Consider the following 24125-nt stretch of genomic DNA (forward strand, 5'->3'; position numbering starts at 1 on the left):
TTTGATCTTCCTATTGTTTTAAAAGCTTTAATTCTTACCTAATTACGAAAGGTCTCGAAACAAGCATTCATGCGATGAACGTCGAACCCGTGCATGCCGATTCCGCTGCCATCTGAAAAATTTTTGAAATATCAGCGGCATGGGCGGGTTCCCAACAGAAAATTCTTATGAAATTCAGAATATGACCTAGTATAAAAGTTTAAACTCCATATAAAATGCTTATATCTCTGCATTTTTGTAATTTTCATTATATGCTTCAAAGATTGCATCATGCTGGAGAATAATTTACTATGATTCTTAGATAAAAACTACAGCTTAAGAAAAATAGAATTAATTTTGATACATTGATTGTTTGCTCCGATACGCATCTGAAACATATCATTTTTTAGCTTATAAGTGTACTGAAATTGGTTTAAATGATGTGTTTTTCAATGATCTTGATTGCGGACAAATGTTTCTAAACATATGATGTTAATTTGATATTAAAAAGATTTATCGTGCTTTATATATACATTGCTGAAAAACTATGACTAAGAAATTAATATTTTGAATATACACTTCTGCATAATTAAATGCTTCTATGATTAAAAAGAAAAGCTATTCTTAAGAAGAGAGTTAATGATCCTAAAGCTTAAAATATTTCAACTCACTCCAATAATTCTTATAGGAAGAAAATGTAATTACTTTTGAAAGAAATTTGAGCTTCAAAAGAATTATTTTCTGATTAATATATCCATACATATTCAAAAAAAATTAAGAGGAAACATAATTTGCTCTTGAAAGATTAAAAAGAGTGATTGCTATAAATTTTGAAAAATTCTGGATCACTCTACATTCTTGATATTATAGAATTTCAATTTTATTCACGCTTCTTATTAAAATCTGAAATTCATAAAAGAAAAGAGAGTTTGAAGAAAAATACATCTTTTGAGGGGGAGCTTTAAATACTCAATCTTTTTATTGAAAATTATCTTCAAATTCTGAACTCTCAAATGGAATGATTAATTAAGGAGGAGACAAAAATTTTCAGAGGGAGAGATCATATAGAACTTAATCGTGTAAATTCACAACTAAAGATGAGAGAAAGAATACTAAATGTAAAGTGGTATTAAACTTTGTGCTTCATTGAATATCTTTTAAAAGTTGTATCTCCATCTATATTCATCGGTAAATCATTTGTGGACAAATTTAGACAACATGAGATATTCCGAAAATTTGATGGATCAGGCTCTAATAAACTGTAGTAAACACTTGTGAACTTGAGTAGTACACCTAAAATTCAAGCGGTACCATGTTGTGGTGGAGGTATTAGTACTCTGAGAAAGTCATACTATTTTATGCACACTACACTTTCATATTTTCCCTTGCTTTGATAGTTGCCATGCTTGAAAATATATATTAATTACATGGGTATTAGCTTAGAATTTAGGACCTCATGTCATATCATTCATGATGTTTGTGGGTAACATCTCTACAAACCTTCACGAGACAACACTCGTCCACTAGGGTAACCTAGGAGTTTAACGGCTTGTTGCACGAGCTAAGTGCAATCGTGATGCCCTACGAAAGTGGGTACGTATCTTAGTCTTGTGTCTTTAGCTTCAATAAAAAGTCATAGGTTAGACCACATCTTTTGTGTCCTCATTATAGTTTTCTCGTTAATTACTAGAGACTAGTAATAAGCTAGTTGGGGGGTGTGATGAGAGCACAAAAGTACGATCTACACATCACTTAAAATGGTATTATTGCTAATAAATAATAATAAAAGTGCTACATTAATATTATATTTTTGGTGGATGCAGTTGATCGTAAATCAGAGTTAAGATGCGAATTTGGTACAGATTTGGATGATGCATAACCCCGAACCTGATCATGCTGGAGCATAATTAATCTGATCAATTACACTTGCACTTGAGCAACACTTAGCAGTCATTCGGAGGCACCGCATAATGGATTCGCCAAGGGCCTTGTTTCATTATCCGAGAGGACCCAAAAGCCCATGGGCTCACAGCAGCGGATCCGTCATCACGATCCATCCGCGCCTCCCTGCATCATGTTCGTGTCCAACTCATCTCGTCCACGTCTGCCTCTCCCAAACTCCAGCTTCCGCGATCGTGAAGCATCCCAAACCGTCCACGAGTCCAAGCTTCATCCCCAGCGATCTTCCGGATTCCCAGCATCCGCACGTCGTCCGCGTCCACGATCAGCTCCGGCATCCATCTCGTCCGCGTTCTCCTCCTTCTCAGTAGGCACTGGGCCGGGCCGCCCACGGCCCGGCATGGCCCGGCACGAAGCGGGCCGTGCCTGGCACGGCCCGATAGCTACAGTGCCGGGCCGTGCCTGGCACGGCCCATTTAAGGGGGCCGTGCTGGGTCACAGGTTACTGGCCCGCGGGCCGAGCCCGGCACGGCCCGCTTTGGGCCTGGGCCGGCACGGCCCGCTCTAGGCCCGCGGGCCAAGCATGGCACGGCCCGGGGGCTAGCCCGGCACGGCCCATAAGGGCCTGGGCCGGGCTGGCCCGCGGGCCTGGCACGGTCCGGGCCTGGGCCCGGCCCGGCCCGATAAAAATTAATGCTTCATAAATTTTTTTAATAAATTAATAAATATTGAAAACTAAGGATTTATGAATATAAAGCCACCTTAATGGTGGGGGGTTTGGCATAGACCCCTATCAGTTTATTAATTTAGATCAAAATGGTACATGAAGGGAGGTTTGGACCTTGGTCTGACCTCCAGAATACAATAAGAAAGGGCCGAGGTTTGGACCTTGGTCTGACCTCCAGAATACAATAAAAATGTACAATTATAAAAAATTAAGAAATCTTACTAATCATCAGTGATTCAGTGAATCAGTATTCACTCTTCAGTCTTCAGTAGTGTTTGTATCATCATCATCAGAGGATGTTGTATTATGTCCACCTTTATCTTGAAGTCTTGCCTCAGCATCCAACCAATCTTTGAAGCAGAGAAGCATCTCCACCGTTTCGCCCGTCATCCTACTTCTCTTTTCGTCAAGAACATGCCGACCTGCACTAAAAGCAGATTCTGATGCTACCGTGGACATCGGCACAGCTAAAATATCGCGTGCAATTGCAGACATAACAGGATATTGATTTCTAACACTCTTCCACCTAGATAATACATCTAGATTCTCTATTTGATTTTCATCATATGCAGACTGAAGATCATTTCGTAAATAAAATTCTAGTTCACTACTTAAAGATGAAGAAGATGAAGATAAACTTGAAGCATGTGTGTGTCTTCTCTGTGCAATGAATGAAAAAATAGATGACGAACGAGAACTACTAGAAGAAGAAATAGAGGTTTGTATTTGTGTTCTAGATCCACGAATTTTTTCATCATATATAGCATAAATATCATAAAGAAGTTGTTTTACCTCATTTTTAGCAGATTCAGAATCTTGATTCATATTTTCACAGTATGCATCAAGTAAAATTAGCACGCTATTTAATTTAACTCTAGGATCAAATACAGCAGCTAAGTTATGCATAGGACATATCTTGTCCTAATACTCATTCCATTTAGATTCCATTAGGTCAATAATAGGCATTAAAACATCATCATATCTATGTTCTGCAAATTTTTGACTAATTATATATGCTTGTTACAAAAATGAACATGAAGTTGGATAATAAATACCAGAAAGAACATTGGTAGCATTATAAAAACTAAGCAAAAAATCTTCCAAAATTTTTTCTTTATTCCAATCAGTTTCAGTCAATGTAAAGCCTAATCCACGATCATTAATATATGCACTTAATAAGTTTTTATATGGGTATGCATCATGTATTATGCTATATGTTGAGTTCCAACGAGTAATTACATCAAGTTTAAATTTTTTAAAACGTTTACCATGATTTATACATAGTTTCTTAAATTCTTGAAGTCTTGATCTTGAAGCATGAATAAAAGAAACTGCATTTCTAGTTTTACCAATCACATCTTGAATCATACCCATGCCAGCTTGAACAGAAAGATTTAAGATATGACATGCACATCTAATATGCAATAAATTTTCATCTAACATAGGATGCAATGAGTCTTTTAATAATGCAACAGCAGAATTATTATTAGATGCATTATCAAAAGTAATAGACATAATTTTATCATTAATATTATATGAACATGCAGTTTGATAAATGATATTTGAAATTTGTTGCCCAGAATGTGGAAAATCAAAAGCACGAAAAGCAAGAATACATTTATTTAATTGCCAATCATTATCAATATAATGAGCAGTAATGGCAATAAAACAATTACTACCTACAGATGCTGACCAAATATCAGAAGTTAATGAAATTTTTACATTTAAAGTAGAAAGTGTTTCAATTAAACTTTGTTTCATTGCTAAAAAGTTAGTCATAGCTACTCTTCTAAATGTACGCCTACTAGTTCTTTTGTAAGCAGGTTGTAGGTTTAATTGAACATATTCTTCAAAATTAAAAGATTCACATAAACTAAAAGGTAATTCATCCTTAACTATCCATTTTACAAGTGCTTTTCTTTGATTTTCATGATTATATGCAAAATTACCTACAAGTAATCCCCCTTGTATATTAAGGGTACTTTGAGTTTGAGCATGAGAATCATGCATCCTATGACTCTCTTGATGTCTTTTTAAATGCCCTATTCCCCCACTACTACTACAACTATAAAGTTTGGCACATTTTTTACATTTAGCTTTCCAGACTCCATCAACCATAACTCTATCAAATTTATTCCATACAGCACTAGTCCTCTTACGAGAAGAGGTTTGATCTTCACTTGGTTCACTAGTTCAAGAAGAACTAGGAATATGGGGTTGGAGATTAGTTTCTTCTCCCTCAGAAACAGGAGGAATGCCAAACTGACTTTCCTCAAAAGATGACATATCTAAATTGATGAATTCAAAAAATAAAAACTAACCACAAGGAGGAATTGAGTAGAGGGTCGGAAGGCAGAGGCAGAGCCGAGATTCTGAGCTTCCTCTTGTGCTCTCAACAGGAGTGACCTTCTCCTCTCAATAGGAACCTCCTCTTGTGTAGCACTTGAACACTTGCTAAATGCAAACTAAAAATTAAATTGCTAGAAGAGCACTTTAGAAGAGAGAAATAATAGCAGTAGAGAAGGAGAGAATAGTTGGTTTGGTGTGGTGAGAATGAGAGAGAAAAGGGCTATTTATAGAAGCCCAAAATTTTTTTCCCAAAATACCCCTCAATTTAGCCGTTTTTGGACTGTTGAGAGGGGCAAAATTGGAAATTTTCTAAAATAGCCATTGGAAATGGCTATTTTTCTCCCCCTCCTCTCCAGACGGGCCGTGCCAGGCACGGCCCGTTTGGAACCGTTGCGGGCCGTGCCTGGCACGGCCCGTTTCGTGCCGTGCCCGGCCCAGCCCGCCAATATACGGGCCTGGGGCCGGGCCGGGCTTCCTTTTGCGCCCGAGACGGGCTGTGCCGGCACGGCCCGCTTCATAAGCGGGCCGGGCCAGGCATGGCCCGTTTAGACCTTGGGCCCGGTGGGCCTGGGCCGGGCCGGCCCGGCACGGCCCGATGCCCAACTCTACTTCTCAGCCTCACAACCCCATCAACGCTCCCATGCTTCAGCTCGTGATCATGTCCCAGCATCACCGTCGGATCTGGCCGTGATCAACTTCTGAAAATTGAGTCCCAGCGATCCTAGGCATTCGCGATTCACTCGTCCACGCCCCTGCCATCCGCGATCCATCCGCGTCTCCCATCGGCTCACGCGTCCGTCCCTTCTCAGCCTCACAACCCGATCAACGCTCCTCCACAGCAGCCGCGATCACCTCCCAAGCATCTGCCTCCCTCACCATTTCAAAGATTCCGAATCCGTTCTTCAGCATGTGATCCCGCCTCACAGCCGCTCCAGCCGTCCGCAATCAGCTCCTTTTCGGGCATCTTCCAGATCTGCGACTCGTCCCATCCATCCCAGCCAGTCGTGAAGCATCGCGACGTCCGCAAGCCCTTGATCTCCCAGCCGTCTGCCTCCTCTTCTTCCGCCCGAGATCGAGATCCCCTACTTCCGGGCCAGCATCAGTTCATCCTAGATCCCGCGATCGACGCCCGATCCTGTGAAGCACCGCACCAGCCGCGATCACCGCCCAGCCGTCCGCGTCCTCCTCCTTTCCAACTGATGAGAGTACAAAAGTGAAATTTTCATATTATCTTAATTAGTATTATAGCCAATCTTTATTAATAAAATTAATTAATTAATGTTTTATTTTTGTCTGAGTGCAAGTAATTCAAGAGATTCAATAACGCTGGGTTTCAGCCCAATGCCTGTCAGCCCAAGCTCAATAAATTCTCCAGTGTCTGTGATGAGGCGACTCAACAGTTCCTAACCTAAAATTCCCATGTATCCATGTCAACGGGCTGAAGCAAGTGATTTCCCAACATCTTCAAGTGTCCCCGAGCCGTCTCGAGAGTCCCAAAGCAATTCAATTGCTTCTCAAACCAAGTATCTGTTTCCCAGCAACTTCCCAACGTCAAAGTCTTCCAACCATATGTGGCAACATTCCATCTCCTCTGTTTTGGAACAAACCCAGCAGTCATCTTCTTCTCAGCTTCCCAACCGTTGCCACATTCCATCCATTCGAGCCAGCGGCCGTGAGGAGCTTCCCAACGATCATCATCTCCAAGCGTCTCCCCTATTTCTTCCCAATGGTCATCCACGTTTCCTTCATCCCATCGTCCGTGGCTTCCAACGAACAGCAACGCTTCAATCTCAGCTTTCCAACCGACAGTGGACCTCCCAGCACATGCAAACCGGCTCTTCAATTCCAAGCCGCATTCAACATCCGATCGTTTCATCTTCAAATTCCCTTCCCAGCAAACAAATTCTCATCCGAGGGTCTTGCATTCAAATCCAACATCAATGACTGCAGCTCAAACTTCTTCAACGTTCAACCTCCCAATGCCGAAGAGTCCCAAGCGATTCGACTTCATCCACCCCGCGTCTTATCCGTGTGTTCTGCATTCAAATCCACGCCTCATCTGCTCCCAGCAGCGTTCCAGCTTCTCCAATCCGGTGAAGTGTCTATAAAAGGGGATCCGGTGGAAGCAGGAGGGGAAGCAGGAGGGGGGGGGGACGGAAGCACAAAATCTGCACCTCCTCTTCCGATCCATCTTCTCAGCCGTTCTGGAAAAGGAGGAGAGGCCAGAAAGGAGAGAGGTGACCAGGGGGCCGTTCTGGAAGAGCAGGAGGCCAGCAGCCGTGACGGAAGAGGAAGGGAGCCAGCCGGGCGAGAGGAGGAGGAGACGCGAGAGAGAAGAGAAAACAGAGCACTCTGTTTTCTCAACCAAAGAAAACCAAAAAAAAAAGAAACAAAAAGAGATTTATGCTTATTTTATTTATTCTATGCTAATCCCTTTTATAAAAATGTTTGCATCTCATATGGATAGCTAAATCTTTTTTAGCTAAGGCTAGGAAAAAGCCTAGCATTTTCTTCATGTATTTTCTTTAATCATCAATGGGATTTTAATGTTTTAGATTTGATTTATGGTGCAGTAGATTGATAGAAATTATTTTAAACTTATATATTTTCTTTGATTTGTTATTTTCCCCGGGTATAACAGATGCTTAGAAATCCCTGTAGTTTAAAATAGAATTACTGTAATGCTGCCCATAAGACTAAATCTATTTTATTATGATTAATAGATGATTTTAAGAAAAGCATGATTAAGTGCTAGGCTGAATCCTAATGCCTTAGTTATATTTTTGCCAATCTGAATATTATTTAGCCTTTAGTTTTTTTTTGTTCACTGTCAAATCCTTGTGGATTCGATCTCGGACTCACCGAGAATATTACTTTGCTACACCCTATACTTGGGGTATTCTACATTTAATTTTCCTTTTTAAAAGAGCAAGATTAAAATCGTAGCAAGTTTTTGGCGCCGTTGCCGGGGATTTGCAACGTGCGAACGAGAACAAGGCTGCAAATTTCAATTTTTAATTTCTAGTTCTTCAATTTTTCTTCAATTTTTCAATTTTTTAATTTCTAGTTCTTCAATTTTTCTTTATTTTTAATTTTAAATCTTTACAGATTCAAGGACGATACAAAGCGGGACCAGTAACGAGGAAGATCAAGATCACATTTTTGGATTCCCAGAGTGAACGAACTCCGGCCGTGAGTATTTAAATTAATTTTTCTGTTTTGTTCATACTAGTCCTATTTTTCCTAGATTAGAATTTTACTCTTGTTTAAAAAAAAATTATTAAAAAATTATTAATTAAAATAATAAAATAATAATAAAATAAATAAAAAAAAGGAAAAAAATTTAGCTAGTTTGCTTGATCAATTATTCAAATGCAATTTAATGTCATAAAATGTTAAAAATCTTCTTGATTGTTGCATATAGTATAAAGCATTTGCATAAAATAATCTAAGGGCTGAACCCATTAAAAAGATAAGGTCGGGATTTCATCACTCGTCCTTAGCCCAAAAATCATCCCAGTGCATAAATATCCTAAGCCTAATTAAAATCAACTAGACGTTGGCCCCTAAGGATATTCGAGCTCAATAGGACGAAGACCACTGAAAGTTGCACCAATTTCGCTCTATGGCCCGGGTCGATGTCTAGGCAAGCTTTGTCCCTCTAAGTGATTGAAGGGAGATAGTTTCTGTTCGAGAAAAGTGGATTTTAAGTGGGACCTTTGCTACACGCATCGTGACCCCTCCACTTACCTGGGAGCTTACCTGGTCGACTAAGGTTACTAGACCGGATTGGAGGCTTAGGTGTCCTCTTCAAACCAGTTAGGAGCTGTCTAGAATTTTTAAGAAAACATTAGAAATTATTGGGGGATGTTTAATTTTAATTAAATTTTTGAAGGTGTTTGTTTAGATCTCTTTAGGTGGTACTTGTACCAACAATATATATATATATAAATAAAATAAATAAATAAAATAAAATTTCAGTATATGCTGTTGTGGGAGAGAGATAAAACGAATAGATTATTTCGAGTTGAATCAAGAGATAAAAATTTAATTGTTCAAAATTTAAATAATCAAATGAAAGATAATGGTAGTAATCAGGGAGATAATGAATTTCAAGATGACTTACCTATTAGAACGCTTCGTGATTATCTACAACCCACTAGGACCAGTACCCCATCTTGTATGGTTATTCCTACTGCTGCGGGAGCTTTTGACATGAAACCAGGAATAATCCAATTACTCCCAAAGTTTCACGGACTTGATTCTGAAAGTCCCTATTTGCACCTAAAAGAATTTGATGAAGTGTGTTCAACACTTCATTTCAATGATGTCACTGAAGAAGTAGTTAAGCTTAAGTTATTTCCTTTTTCTTTAAAGGAAAAAGCTAAGTCATGGTTACACTCCTTAAGGCCTAGGACCATAGCTACCTGGCAAGAAATGACAAGAGAATTTTTAAAGAAATTCTTTCCAACACATAAAACAGACACACTTAGAAGAAATATCATGAACTTTGCACAAAAAGATGGAGAAACATTTTTTCAGTGTTGGAAAAGATTTAAGGACCTTCTGCTTGCTTGCCCACATCATGGATATGAAATTTGGAGGGTCATTAGTTTCTTTTATGATGGTTTGTCCTCCAATATGAGACAATTTGCAGAAATGATGTGTAATGGTGAATTTATGAGTAAGGAACCAAATGAAGCCTGGGATTATTTTGATCTTTTAGCAGAAAATGCACAAGCTTGGGATACAACAGATAAAAATGAAAAATCTAAAATAGCACCTAATGCAAAAGGAGGAATATATCTTATTAAAGATGATAATGATGTCAATATAAAAATTGCTAATCTGACTAGGAAGGTTGAAGCCATGGAATTAAGCAAAGCCAATATAGGAAAAGCACAAACTATTGTTGAAAGTATATGTGGAATTTGCGAGAGTAATGCACATGTGACCAAGGATTGTCCTACAATCCCTACTTTTCAAGAAGTGTTGCATGATCAAGCAAATTTCACCAATACTTATAAAAGACCATTTCCAGAAACATATAATCCTAATTGGCGAAACCATCCTAACTTTAGCTGGAGACATGGACCCACTGCCAATGAATCTCAAGGAAATTCTGTTCCTACTCCTTATGTGCCACCACATAGGAAATCCCTTGAAGATACTTTGCAAACCTTCATGCAAGGGCAGACTCAAATAAATCAGAATACAATGCAATCACTCCAAGAACTTAAAAATTCTGTAAGTAGAATTGAGGCTCAACTCAATATTAGGGAAAAAGGGACATTTCCAGCCCAACCTCAATCTAACCCAAAGGGTCAACATGAGGTCCATGAAGCAAGTTCATCCCAACCTAAATTTGAGCAAGTTAAGTCTGTCACAACCCTTCGTAGCGAAAAAATAATTAACAAAGAAATTCCGACAAAAGATGACAAACCTGAAAAATCTATTGAAAAGAAGGATGAAGATGATAATGAACAAGATGATCCAATACCTCATCATAAAATAGTTGCTCCATTCCTTCAGCGCTTGCTTGCAGCTAAAAAAGGAGTACCTGATCAAGAAATTTTGGATATCTTTAAACAAGTAAAGATTAACATTCCTCTATTAGATGCCATTAAGCAGATCCCATCTTATACCAAATTTTTAAAAGATCTTTGTACCATAAAGTGAAAGCTTTATGTACAAAAGAAAGCTTTTCTAACTGAACAGGTGAGTGCTATTCTCAAACACAACACCCCACCTAAATATAAAGATCCTGGTTGTCCTACCATATCTTGCATCATAGGAAACTTCAGGATACAACGAGCCCTTCTAGATTTAGGTGCAAGTGTTAACTTACTGTCCTATTCAGTTTATGAACAATTAGGACTTGGTGAACTAAAACCCACCAAGGTTACTCTCTAACTTGCCGATCGATCTATAAAGATACCAAGAAGAGTAGTCGAGGATGTACTTGTCCAAATTGATAAATTCTATTTTTCAGTCGACTTTATAGTATTAGATACCCAGCCTGTCATGAATTGTACCACTCCAATACCTGTCATTCTAGGCCGCCCATTTCTAGCTACTTCCAATGCTTTGATCAACTGTCGAAATGGAATAATAAAAATGTCATTCGGGAATATGACTATAGATTTTAATATATTTAACATTTGCAAACAAACCGATAATGACAATGAAAATGATGAGATTCATGGAGTTAATCTGATCGACTCCATTGTAGAAGATGCTCTTGTCCCATCTCTTTCTTCTGATCCTTTAGAAACATGCCTAACTCATTTCGGAAATACAGATATCAACCAAAACTTTAGAGAAATCAGTGCTATATTAGATTCAGCTCCTTTGTTGGATACAGATAGGTGGAAATCTCGTTTTGAAGAATTACCTCCATGCAACAATAGTCCTCTACCATCTAGTGTTCAAGCACCCAAACTTGAGCTAAAACCTTTACCATCTGAGCTGAAGTATGCATACCTTGGTCAAGAAGAGACCTTTCCTGTGATCATATCATCCCAACTCGAACAAAATCAGGAATTAAAATTGTTAGAAATTCTCAAGGAACATAAGGGAGCAATAGGGTGGACAATTGCTGATATCAAGGGAATTAGTCCCTCAATTTGCACTCATAGAATTCATCTAGAAGCTGATGCCAAACCTTCTTGTTAACCTCAACGTCGATTAAACCCAAACATGAAGGATGTGGTTAGGGCAGAAGTTCTGAAACTTCTGGATGCGGGTATGATCTACCCAATTTCAGATAGTAAATGGGTAAGTCCAACCCAAGTGGTCCCGAAAAAATCTGGTGTTACTGTAGTCAAAAATGCCAACAATGAATTAGTTCCAACTAGGGTCCCCACTAGTTGGCGTGTTTGCATTGACTATAGAAAACTTAATTTTGTCACAAGGAAGGATCACTTTCCTCTACCTTTTATTGATCAATCTTAGAAAGGTTGCCAGGTCATAAATTTTATTGCTTCCTAGATGGCTATTCAGGTTACAACCAAATTGCAATTGATCCTAAAGATCAGGAAAAGACCACTTTTGCATGTCCTTTCGGCACATTTGCTTACAAGAGAATGCCTTTTGGATTATGTAATGCTCCTGCAACCTTCCAAAGATGCATGCTCAGTATTTTTTCTGGCATGGTTGAGTGCTTTTTGGAAGTCTTTATGGATGATTTTTCGGTTTTTGGCTCCTCTTTTGAAAACTGTGTGGACCATTTAAGGCTAGTCTTAATTCGGTGTGAGGAGAAGAATCTAATCTTAAACTGGAAAAAGTGCCATTTCATGGTAACTAGGAGAATTGTTCTCGGGCATGTCATTTCATCTAAAGGAATTGAAGTAGACAAGGCTAAAATTGACTTAATTGCTAACTTACCAACCCAAAAACTATCAAAGATATACGCTCATTTTTGGGTCATGCAGGATTTTATAGGAGATTCATTAAAGATTTTAGCTCAATATCTAAACCCTTTTGTAATCTCCTTCAAAAGGAAACCCAATTTGTGTGGTCTGAAGTATGTCAAAAAGCTTTTGATAAACTTAAAAGCTTGCAGACCTCTGCTCCCATCATGCAACCACCTGACTGGTCGCTTCCTTTTGAAATTATGTGTGATGCTAGTGAATATGCAGTTGGGGTAGTTCTAGGGCAAAGAAAAGAAAGGAAACCTTATGTTATCTACTATGCAAGTAAGACTTTAAATAGTGCACAAATGAATTACACCACTACAGAAAAAGAACTACTCGCCGTAGTATTTGCACTAGACAAATTTAGGTCTTACTTGATTGGATCCAAAATCATTATCTACACTGACCACGCTGCCCTTAAGTACCTTCTTTCAAAAAAGGATGCTAAGGCACGTTTGCTTAGGTGGATCCTTCTGCTCCAAGAATTTTTTCTGGAAATAAGAGATAAAAAGGGGGTAGAGAACGTAGTAGCTGATCACTTGTCCTGTCTCACTCTTCCAGATTCCATAGACAATTCACCCATAAGAGACACTTTCTCTGATGAGCAACTCTTTGAGATCACGTCGTCACCCTGGTTTACAGACATTGCAAATTTTCTTGTCACGGGGGAACTCCCGATTCATTGGAATAAACAGGACAAAAGAAAATTTCTGACCAAAATAAAAAATTTCTTCTGGGATGACCCTTATCTTTTCAAATACTGCCCAAACCAAATTATTAGGAGATGTGTACCTAATGACGAATTTATTAGTGTCATTTTCTTTTGTCATTCTGAAGCTTGCGGTGGTCATTTCTCTACTAAGAAAACGGCTGCAAAAATTTTACAGTGCGGTTTTTATTGGCCCACCTTGTTCAAAGATTTCCATAACTTTTGCAAAGCTTGCGAGCGTTACTACAACAAATGTTGGTTTTGCCGACTGACTTTTTCCGACGCTAGGGAAAAGCGTCGGTAAAGTTTGGCTCAGCGCCAACCTTTTCCGACGCTTTGGGTTAGCGTTGGAAAAGCAAAACAAACAACGACGCTCTAAAGCGTCGTTAAAAGTATTAGAAACAACGACGCTTATAAGCGTCGTTAGAAAACTTAAAACCCCAACCCCTCGCTCGATCGGCCCCCTCTCCTCATTTCCTATCTGCGAGCCCTAGCTGCGAGCGCGCCGACTTCCCCGCTGCCGTCGACCTCTCCTTCTGAGGTAAGCCACCTCCTTCTCCTCCTCCTCCTCCTCCTCAAACTAATCTCACCTCCATCCCTAGCCCCGATCGGCGATCGAAGACTCCGCTACTCCGCCGCCGTCGACCTTGCCGTCGTCTGAGGTAAGCCTCCTACTCCTCCTTCTCTTCCTTCTCCTCCTCCTCCTCCTCCTCCTCCTCTTTGTTTTCTTCTTGTCTTTAACTCTCGCCCGGCCCCGTCTCCTCATCCTCTGCCGGTCGATGCCCTAGCTGCGCGCCGACATCTCACCTCCATCCCGAGCGAGCCGTAGCTACTCCGCCGCCGTCGACATCGCCGTCGTCTGAGGTAAGTGATCCTCATACTCTCCATATAGAAATTTTCCAAGCCATTCAAAGAATATGCCAATGTTTAATGCTCAATAACCATTGTTCTTAGTTGCATTGCATCTCATAAACAAGTCCTAAATAATATTTTGATAATTGCTGGATTCTGTTTTTTCGGTAATCAGGATATATAAAGTTAAGAATATGATCAAGGTCTCTTCTAGAAAAGAAAACTTAGGCCTGGCTGTTCCAAGAAAAGTACATATATTAAATAATTAAAGAAACATCTAGATCTCATCCTGCAGAACAAATGTTGTTTATCAAGAAAGAGGACCATTAGATGGTTGGTGGCGATCCCATTGACAAAGATTATTTGCAGTAGATTTCATAAATACTAAATGTTTTTGCTCATATAGTCTGTTATAGTTATTTATTACAGAGTGAATATAAGGGCATTTTTTTAATAAAAGAAGCATATATTTATAATGGGATGAAACAACCGTTGATTCAAGAGATGGTCTTCATAGATGATTTAGGGAAGGACACTGTGATGCATGTGGATGCAAAGACAGATGGACAGAACATGACCCAGGAGTTTCAGTAGTTTGAATAGATATGTACAATTCAGTTCTAACAATACTGATGTTAATAATATCACAAGTTGTATTAGACTGTTGTTGCTATTGATGGGGAAGAAACAGCAGGCCATTCTATGATCAGTGTATACATATCTGTTCTCATTTCCCATGTTTGAAATGAAATGGCTTTTGCATTATGTTCTGGAGACCTTAATCTTGGTAGTTCCTTTTGAGGAAGGCTTGTGAATCCTAAGATCTGCAATGGTAATGTTGGAAAGGACTAAACGGAAAAAGCATTTTGTATTGGAATCTTTCTCTTCAATGAAAGATTATAGTTAAAAATCATGAAAGAAAGAGGAAAATGTGTCATAGTGACTATTTTGGCTATCTAGTCTCAGGGTGGATAAACTTTTTCTCAGATAGCAGACCTGCTACCATTACTGCCATCTACCATACTAGCTGTACCAAGAATTCTGTTGAAACAAAAATGATATAACTTGTTTATTGGAAAATGAAATGTGTTCAGTTCATTTAAGTAGTAAAATTAATTTGTATTCTAACTACACCATGCTGAAGCATGACAGTATGATGTCACTATTCCACTTGTGATTAAGCACCATGGCTTAAGGTTGAAGCACTTTGTTTCCTCTTGAGTCTTCATGTAGTGGTACTAAATAAATCCGCGAATTAAAAATCCTAACAGAGTCATGAGTATCAAATGACTGAAATATGGGTATCACATGATCTCGGGATACACATGTCAGCAGAACAAAGGTTTTGTAGGTCCTTTAAGATAATGTCTAGTATATCTGAATCTAATTCATCAATAATTCAAATGTAGCCTATTCTATTAGAAATCTTTCTACCGATATATTTATTTTGACGTAGAGACTTATTAACATTGGATAATAATTATGTTCTGGTGTGCATTATGAATTTATTTTCTTGAATGGAGAAGATATGTAACACCGGCAAATGGTCTGACTTTACATTGCTGTGATAAACATGATGTTAATATTCAAGAATGAAGTATAGGTTTATATATATATATATATATATATATATATATATAGAGAGAGAGAGAGAGAGAGAGAGAGAGAGAGAAGTTATTCACTTGGTGATTGGAGTTAAGATGTCAAATGGAAATAAAAGGAGTTATGGATCAAATGTGGCAGTAGTTAAATTAAGCGGTGTCATCCAAGGTTGTCCCAAGGAAGACGGTCGCACACCAATAGGTATACTTGACATTCTACATGGACATGGTGGTTTAAAAGTATGTCATGAGAGAGTATAGACAAAAGAAGCAAAGTGAATCCACTGTAAAGGGATAGCTCCTAACAAAGCTGCATTTATGTGGCACATGCGGCCATCATGCAATACTTCTCGGCTTGTTCTCAACTGAGTGGGCCTATCTTAAGGCCAGCTGGCAGCTATCATACCTAACACTAAGGCGAAACATTCATTATTAATTGGATATTTCAGTCTCATTCATATTTTACAAATCATTGCTCGTCATCAAGTTCAAGTATTCAATTCAAATAAATAAGCACCAGAACATTGTGCAGATGGAATTATGGCAATGGTGCATAACTTCAGGGGTGCATTGCATGTCTGATTGACATGATCTTTTAATTTTCATATGTATTGGATTTAATGGAGCTTAATTATAAATTGCCAAGACTATTCTCTAAGCTTAATTTTTGCATTGTTTGGATCCAGAATTTTGCCTGATCATCTTTCATGATCTAGCTTGGGGTTCGACCGATCTAGATCAAATTACTGAACAACATATGCTTCTCGGAATCTTATATTTTGTATTAATAAAATTTGCCAAGATCTTTTTGTACCATGAGTTCGTATTGGTGATTCATACCCTAATTTAGTTTAATATTTTTTTATATTACTTGCAGTTCAATCAGTTTTTTAATAGAATGGACAAAAGTTGGATAAATAAGTCGAGATCCAGTGCCGAATATTTGAATGGAGTTCAGAATTTCGTTAAATTTGCTTTTGAGAAATCTGAAATGAATGGGAATATTTTTTGTCCATGTCAAAAATGTGTAAATTGTTATGCTATCGCTCCACAAATTGTTGAAGAACATTTGGTATGGAATGGTTTTCTGAAGGGTTATACAGAATGGATATTTCATGGAGAGTCTAAATTGTCGTCTTCATCTAACCAACCCTTAATTATAGAACACACTGCTAGTGTTGGATCTAGTAACACAGACAGAAATCCTGTTGTAGAAGATGATATGAGGGGCTTACTCAGAGATGCTCTTGAACATAATATTAGAAATTTAATAGATTTTAGTGAAGAGCAAGAAGGAGCTCCAATAGGTGATGAGCATACAGTTACTGAATCTATACATGTTGAGGAACCTACAGACTCTGAAGATAACACAACTCGGTATCATAACTTGCTGAAAGATTGTGATAAAGAACTATATCCGGGTTGTAAGAATTTTACGAAGATTTCTTTTATGGTGCATTTATTCCATTTGAAATATTTGAAAAGATGGTCTGGAAAGTCTTTTACTATGCTTCTTCAATTATTAAAAGATGCATTTCTAGAAGGTGTTATTTTGCCGTCAACTTCTTATGAAGCCAAAAAATTAGTAAAAGAATTGAATCTTGGATATGAGAAGATACATAGTTGTCCAAATGACTGTATTTTATATCGTGGTGATAATATTAATGAAGATTCGTGCTGAACATGTGGGTCTTCACGATGAAAAAACAAAATGAAGACGAGCATGATTTGTCGAATGAAATGGATGCTGCACAGTCTAAAAAAATTCCGGCTAAAGTTTTGAGGTATTTTCCTCTCATACCTAGATTGAAAAGGATGTATGCATCATCAAAGACGGCTTCCTTAATGAGATGGCATGATGAAGGACGTACAAGGGATGGAATGTTAAGACATCCAGCGGATAGTTTAGCATGGAAAGCATTTGATGATAGGCATCACGAATTTGCTTCTGATGTTTGCAGTGTAAGGCTGGGTTTGGCAACTGATGGATTTAATCCATTTCGAACGATGAGTTCTACATACAGCACTTGGCCAGTTATTTTGGTTCCATATAATTTGCCACCATGGATGTGTATGAAACAGTCTTCACTCATTCTGTCAATGGTTATTTCCGGTGATAAGAGCCCAGGTAATGATATAGATATTTTTCTGCAGCCTTTAATAGATGAATTGAAAAAGCTATGGCAGGGTGTTGATGCATTAGATGCTTTCACTGGCCGAACATTCAAATTGCGTGCAGCTCTTATCTGGACAATCAATGATTTTCCTGCATATGCTAATGTATCCGGTTGGAGCACTAAGGGGCGTATTGCATGCCCTTCTTGTGGAGATTCAACTCATTCATATTGGTTAAAACATAGAGGAAAATTCTGTTATATGGGTCATCGAAGATGGTTAGAAGCAAATCATCCATTTCGACATCAGAATAATCAGTTTGATGGCACCATAGAGTTGCGATTTGCACCTATTCCACCAACTGGAACTGAAGTTCTTAAACAAACTCATGGCACTAACTATATACCTGGTAAGGCATTCAACAGTTCAAAGAAGCGGGGAAGGGGGGATGTTGGCAGCTCAATGACACAGGTTTTTGAGGACGCTGACAACTTCGAGAATGATGACAGCATTTATGGACAGGAAAATGACGATGGCACAAACTCGGTATCTACACAAAAGCAGTTATGGAAAAAAAGGAGCATTTTTTTTGAATTACCTTATTGGGAGTATAATCTTCTTCGACATAATCTTGATGTCATGCATATAGAAAAGAATGTTTGTGATAATTTGATTGGAACAATGTTAAATCTTGAAGGAAAGACTAAAGACAACTTGAAAGCGCGTCTTGATTTGAAAGACATGGGCATAAGACAAGAGCTTCATCCGAAAGAACAACCCAATGATAAATATTTTATACCTCCTGCATGTTACACAATGTCTACTCCAGAGAAAGATCTTTTTCTAACGGTTTTGAAAAATATGAAGGTTCCAGATGGGTATGCATCGAATATTTCAAGATGCGTTAATCTTAAAGAGCGAAAACTTACGAATCTTAAAAGTCACGATGGCCATATTTTGATGCAAGATATCTTTCCATTGGCTTTAAGATCATCAACACAGAAACAAGTTCTTGCAATTGTGACTCAGTTATCATCCTTCTTTAAGGCATTATGTTCCAAAGTTCTAGAACCCAAGGAGCTTGATCAATTGGAGTCTAATGTTGCACTAACAATGTGCCATATGGAGAAGATCTTTCCTCCTGGGTTTTTTACTATTATGGTTCATCTACTCATTCACTTAGCGGCGGAAGCTAAACTTGGTGGACCGGTTCACTACCGATGGATGTATCCTATTGAGAGGTGATATTCTAAACTCTAATGTCCATATTTATTATTAATATGAATATATATCCTATTATCTTCCTCGATGTTGATGTTGAGCATTAAAATTTACTGTTGAAGGTATCTTGTGCGCTTAAAGGAATATGTACGCAATCGAGCCTATCCCGAGGGATCGATTGCGGAGGGATATATTGCTGATGAGTGTTTGACATTCTGCTCGAGATACCTTGAAGGAGTTGAAACTGCTTTTAATCGACCACAAAGGAATTACGATATTATACATAATGCAGAGGAGTACAAGTTCTCATCTGGTGGAAGATTTGTGGGGAAATCTGAAAGTACTGTAATTCATCATAAATTATTGGCACAGGCACATCGTTATGTCTTACTTCATAGTGACTTAATATCCGAGTATCGCAGGTCAGTATGGTTATAACAAATCACAATTTACTGTCATATCAGATATAATATTCAAAACAAATAAATTTTTTCTCGTGCAGAGATTTTTTAGTGGCTCAGCGAAGCGCCAACAATAACATTCATCCTACCCCAAGGATTGAGCAAAGATGGTTGGTTGAGTTATCTCCTGAATGGTTATTAAAACAGGTTAGACGTTGAATCCTATTGGGTCTTTTATTATATTCTACAATTGAAACTTTGTAAAATTAATTATTATCTGACTTAAATTTTTTAGGTACCGACCATGATGGAGAGACATTGTTCCAATGAATTAATAGTCCTTGCTCGAGGTCCGAACAATATTGTCAACAGATATGATAGGTTCATTATAAATGGTTTTAAATTTCACACAAAAAAACGTGAAAAATTTAGAAAAACACAAAATAGTGGAGTTATGGTTGAGGCGGACGGAAAAATTTATTATGGTGCCCTAACAGATGTTTATGAGTTGGATTATTACGAAAACTTTAAGATAGTATTATTTCGATGTGATTGGGTGGATATAAACTCATCTAGAGGTTTGAGGCAAGATATAAATGGCTTCACACTAGTAAATTTTTCAAGGTTGATACATACTGGTGTGCTATTGAAAGATGACCCATTTGTTTTTTCATCTCAAGCTCAACAAGTGTTCTTCGTGCAAGACTCTAAAGATAAAGATTGGTCTGTTGTTATTAAGACTAAACCTAGGGACTTGTACTCAGTGTATGCCTTTTAATGTTCCGCCAATTGATGAACTGAATTCTACTAGTTTGGTTAGGATGGATGTTGAATGAGAGCTGGCTAGTTTCTTAATGGTAAGTAAAACATTAGTTTTATGCATTAAATTATTTTGCAATTTATAAATTATTTCTATACTTTTAATATTTAACTAATATTGATTCTTTTTTGTGCATACTAGATTACAATATGCCGCGAGGAAAACGTTTCAGAGATATTGAGTTTCAGCACACATCCGTGGGACCAAAGACTCATATACAAAAATTAACAAACAATTGGCATTCTTTTCGATCAAAAGTCCAATGTTGATCTTCAAAAAGAACAACTTTTATTATTTTTTTTCATATGTGTGAGGATGGTAGTATTCCTTAAACCCACTTGTTACGAGATATCTATTTTGGCGAGGTGTCTGTTTGACAAAGGAGGCTTCAACTTTTGTCATGTATCTTTGCTGTTGTGTGTTTATTCCGGATTTTCAGATATCGTAACTTTTTTGCTTATATTGTTGATTGAGTTCTTTATTATGTGTGACTGCAAGTACAGGCAACCTAACAAATGACAAGGAGAGCTCTTTCCTACATCAAATGCTTCTTTTATAAGAATATTAAAAGTAATGTACTTTTAATATTTAACTAATATTGATTCTTTTTTGTGCATACTAGATTACAATATGCCGCGAGGAAGACGTTTCAGAAATATTGAGTTTCAGTACACATCCGTGGGATCTACTTCTGATCGTTCCCAGCAGCCCGATGAGCCCCATACTCAGTCCGGGTCCCAGTCGGAGCACGCTCCACCTGCAGATCGTCCAGACACGGATGATGTGGACGTCCTGGGTAATTTGATTTACAATCCTTTGCCTTTAAATCATTTGCCTTTAAAAGAGTACATTACATATGGCATATTTGATGATTTTGGATATTGGAAGTATTTTGACTTTTTTGGATGTATTCACATTAGACGTGTATGATTCATCCACTGCGTAAATAAAAAAAAAAAAGAGGAACCTTGACACACTAGTTTTGCTTTCTGCCCTCTTAGTAACATGTTCACTCTATTCATATTCTATTCCCGTATTTTTTTTAGAAAAGAGATATGTGTAGCTATCATCATTAAAGTTGGGTTAACAACAAAATTGTCTGGTTATTTGTACTTCACTGTGGGAACATTATGACAATATGAAGTTCAACCGTGCTGTTTATGTTAGATCTCTGCATTTGCTACTAGATTAGCATCCATATGATAATGGCAGATGTCTTGGTTGTTTTTTCAGAATTTCCTAGTTAATCATTATGGCGCCGTATGAAAGAGTTGCATTCTTGTCAGTTATTTTATCAGTTTTTTTTTTGTTGGATCATAATTTCAGGTCTTAATGGCTTGCTATTCTGCATATTATGCATTTGAGGATTAAGAGGCTGCTGATTTATTTTACTCTTTTGAAGTTTGATGCACTATCCAGCTCATTAAATGATGAATTATAAGTTACTTGTCCTTGTTTGGTCTGGAGCTAGACAGCTCATTAATGTTCCACACAAAGGATATAAGAGAGAAACAAGAGAAATATTTAGAAGTTCTGTCAAACATATCAGAAACAAGAGAAAAGTGAGAAAGAAGATAGTATAATTTCTTTAGTCATAATTGACAACCACCGCTGGTTGTTTCATCTTGTTAATATGAATGACAAAATGATTTGATAATTTGTTCGAGAAAAAAGTGTCCATCATAATTAAACTCATATTATTAATTATTTTTACGAGTTCTGGTCTTTCTCTAAAATTAAACTCATATGTTATAATTATAAGTCAAGGATATTTCATTCGCTCTGATCAATTGCTCCTTGACTTATGAGTTCATTCCAGTTCTAACTATTTTGCTTTAAATCATTTGCTTTTAATGACTTATGAGTTCATTGACTTATGGAACATAGATGATTACCCATTAATAAGTCTGTGGCTCCTAGTGACAATAACAACAGTTGATCAACAGTACTGGGCTGAAGAAAATCCAGAGATGTAGAGCCCCCTAACACCAATCAACGCAACCTGAAAAATATAGAAACAGAAGGATCCCATCCTTTCAGAAATTTGAGGAACAACATATCATTACCCGACCACCACCTGTTGTGGCAAAACCCCATACTAATCCAAGAGGATGGTGTCAATATGAGCATCTGTTTCAATACAGTCACAGCCTTCATTACCATATCCAAGATGGTTGGCTGTAACAAATCCTGCATGTAAGACCCAGATAGATAACAACAATAGGATCGAAAGAAAAACTACATTGTCCTGGGCTGTTCATTACAGTGTCCAAGAGAAAGAAATGTAACAAAACCTGCATATAAGACCCAAAAACTGGCACAGCAACCCACCAGTTTGAAAAGAAAGAAGATGGATAGGTAGATTGCAGAGACTACAGCAATGGTGAACTAAAGAGCAAACCTGCCACTGATTATGAACTAAAGAGAATTGGGATGTGGTTTGCTGGCACTGATTATATTTTCAAGAAAAGTAAGTTTAAACTCAAAGGAATATGTTTATTCTGGCTTGTTGATTTTTTGAATGCTATAATTATAAGTCAAGGATGTTTCATTCGCTCTGATCAATTGCTCCTTGACTTATGAGTTCATTCCAGTTCTAACTATTTTGCTTTAAATCATTTGCTTTTAATGGCTAGATGTTCATTCCAGTTCTAATTATTTTAAATCATTTGCCTTTAATGGACTTCTTATTTTATAGATGGACTGGGGAGAGTGAGGAGAACACGAGGGCCCACTCGAGCACGGGACGTATGGAGCCTACCTGAGGATGAGAAGATTGTCGTCCATTGCAACGAACTAGGGCAGCCCATCAAGAATGCTGCAAGCATTTCATCCACTTTTTTAGGATCGGTTGCGCGGAAGGGACAATTGTGTCCACTCAACTATACGAAATGGGACGAAATGCTTCCTTCGTATAAGGTTGAGCTTCTTAGAGTTGATGAGGTAAAGAATTAAATTTGCTTACTATCTTCAATTATTTTTTGATTTAACATTGATATAACATTTTTGACTTTGATGTAGACAAAGTTTGTCCTTCCTGCAAATAGCCATGATTGGGTGCTGAAGTCCGTCAACCACAAATGGAAAGAATATAAAGCGAAGCTAAAGGCGGATTGGAAGCACGAGGGCATGACTGAAGAGGAGGTGGCCCGTGTTTGTCCTCCAGATGTAATCTCTCATCAGTGGAGGGAGCTTGTCCACTACTGGTTTTCCGAGAGAGCTCAGGTTGTGTATATTTTTTCAATACCTTAGATTGTATTTACTATTATTATAGATTAGAAATTTATACATTTTATGCATTACATTGTTTATTGTTTTTCGGGGAAGACATATTCCAATATTGGTAGAGCTGCTCGAGCATCACAGACTGTTCCTCACACTTCAGGCTCCATGAGTTATGCGAGGCGTAGAGCTGAATTCGTAAGCTTTCTTGAAATAATTTAAATTTATCTTAAATTATTCTATCATATAGCATGTATACTCTTGAAATATACTTTTTGTTGTAGATGGATGATAATGGGAGGGAGCCTGGTAGGGTGGAGTTTTATAAGATGACTCACACCCACCGAGATGGCAGCTTTGTCCGGGAGGAGTCAAGAGATATAGTTGTATGTATTCATCTTTGGCTTGTGCTGTATTTTTTTTGGTTTTATTATTGGCATACATTAATTTGAATTTTTTTTGAGAGATATAGGATAGGGCAACAAATCTTATTTCGGAGCGCGTCGGGGGGTCATCATCATCCGACGCGACCCATAATATTGAAGCTCAAGTGCTCGCTGAATTGATGGGCCCAGAGCGTTATGGTCGAGTGAGGGGTTACGGCGTTGGAGTTACCCCCACTCAGTTGTCTTCAGTGGGCACATATACAAGAAATGCCAGAGAATCTAGTAACACTGCAGAAGTTCATCATCTTCAAGCAACTATTGATGAGTTGAAGCAAAACCAAGCAAATTTGCAGTCTCAGCTTACGAATATTTCTTCCATGTTACAACGGTTTCTTCCTTCTCAGGTAAATAACTATATATATTTTAATA

At 37.9% G+C, this 24125-nt stretch overlaps 1 protein-coding gene and 1 non-coding gene across 3 annotated transcripts; one reads left to right on the forward strand and one right to left on the reverse strand.

Moving 5' to 3' along the window:
• Positions 1-9439: 9439 nt before the first annotated feature.
• Positions 9440-9546, reverse strand: LOC120105124. The gene has a single exon (XR_005507510.1). It is a non-coding gene; the product is annotated as a small nucleolar RNA R71 (small nucleolar RNA).
• A 4218-nt stretch (positions 9547-13764) lies between these two features.
• On the forward strand, positions 13765-23076 carry LOC120105117. 2 transcript variants are annotated; one of them, XR_005507507.1, is made up of 3 exons: positions 13765-13942; positions 20711-20884; positions 22787-23075. XR_005507507.1 is itself a non-coding variant. In XM_039117282.1 (2 exons), exons 1-2 carry the CDS (start codon positions 20719-20721, stop codon positions 23041-23043), a joined length of 423 nt encoding a protein of 140 aa, XP_038973210.1. In that variant the 5' UTR covers positions 20407-20718; the 3' UTR covers positions 23044-23076. The 2 variants fall into 2 exon arrangements, 1 of the variants encoding a protein (XP_038973210.1); XM_039117282.1 differs by lacking the exon at positions 13765-13942 and having other exon boundaries at positions 20407-20884; positions 22787-23076.
• Positions 23077-24125: the final 1049 nt, after the last annotated feature.

This window comes from Phoenix dactylifera, unplaced genomic scaffold (genome assembly GCF_009389715.1).
Source record: "Phoenix dactylifera cultivar Barhee BC4 unplaced genomic scaffold, palm_55x_up_171113_PBpolish2nd_filt_p 000196F, whole genome shotgun sequence".
Lineage (NCBI taxonomy): Eukaryota > Viridiplantae > Streptophyta > Magnoliopsida > Arecales > Arecaceae > Phoenix > Phoenix dactylifera.

What these genes read in the sequence shown, in the direction of transcription:
- LOC120105117 (XM_039117282.1), top strand. Translation starts at nt 20,719, where the DNA reads ATGCCGCGAGGAAGACGTTTCAGAAATATTGAGTTTCAGTACACATCC. An exon ending in GGATGATGTGGACGTCCTGG is followed by an intron (nt 20,885 to 22,786) that starts GTAATTTGATTT and finishes CTTATTTTATAG; the next exon opens with ATGGACTGGGGAGAGTGAGG.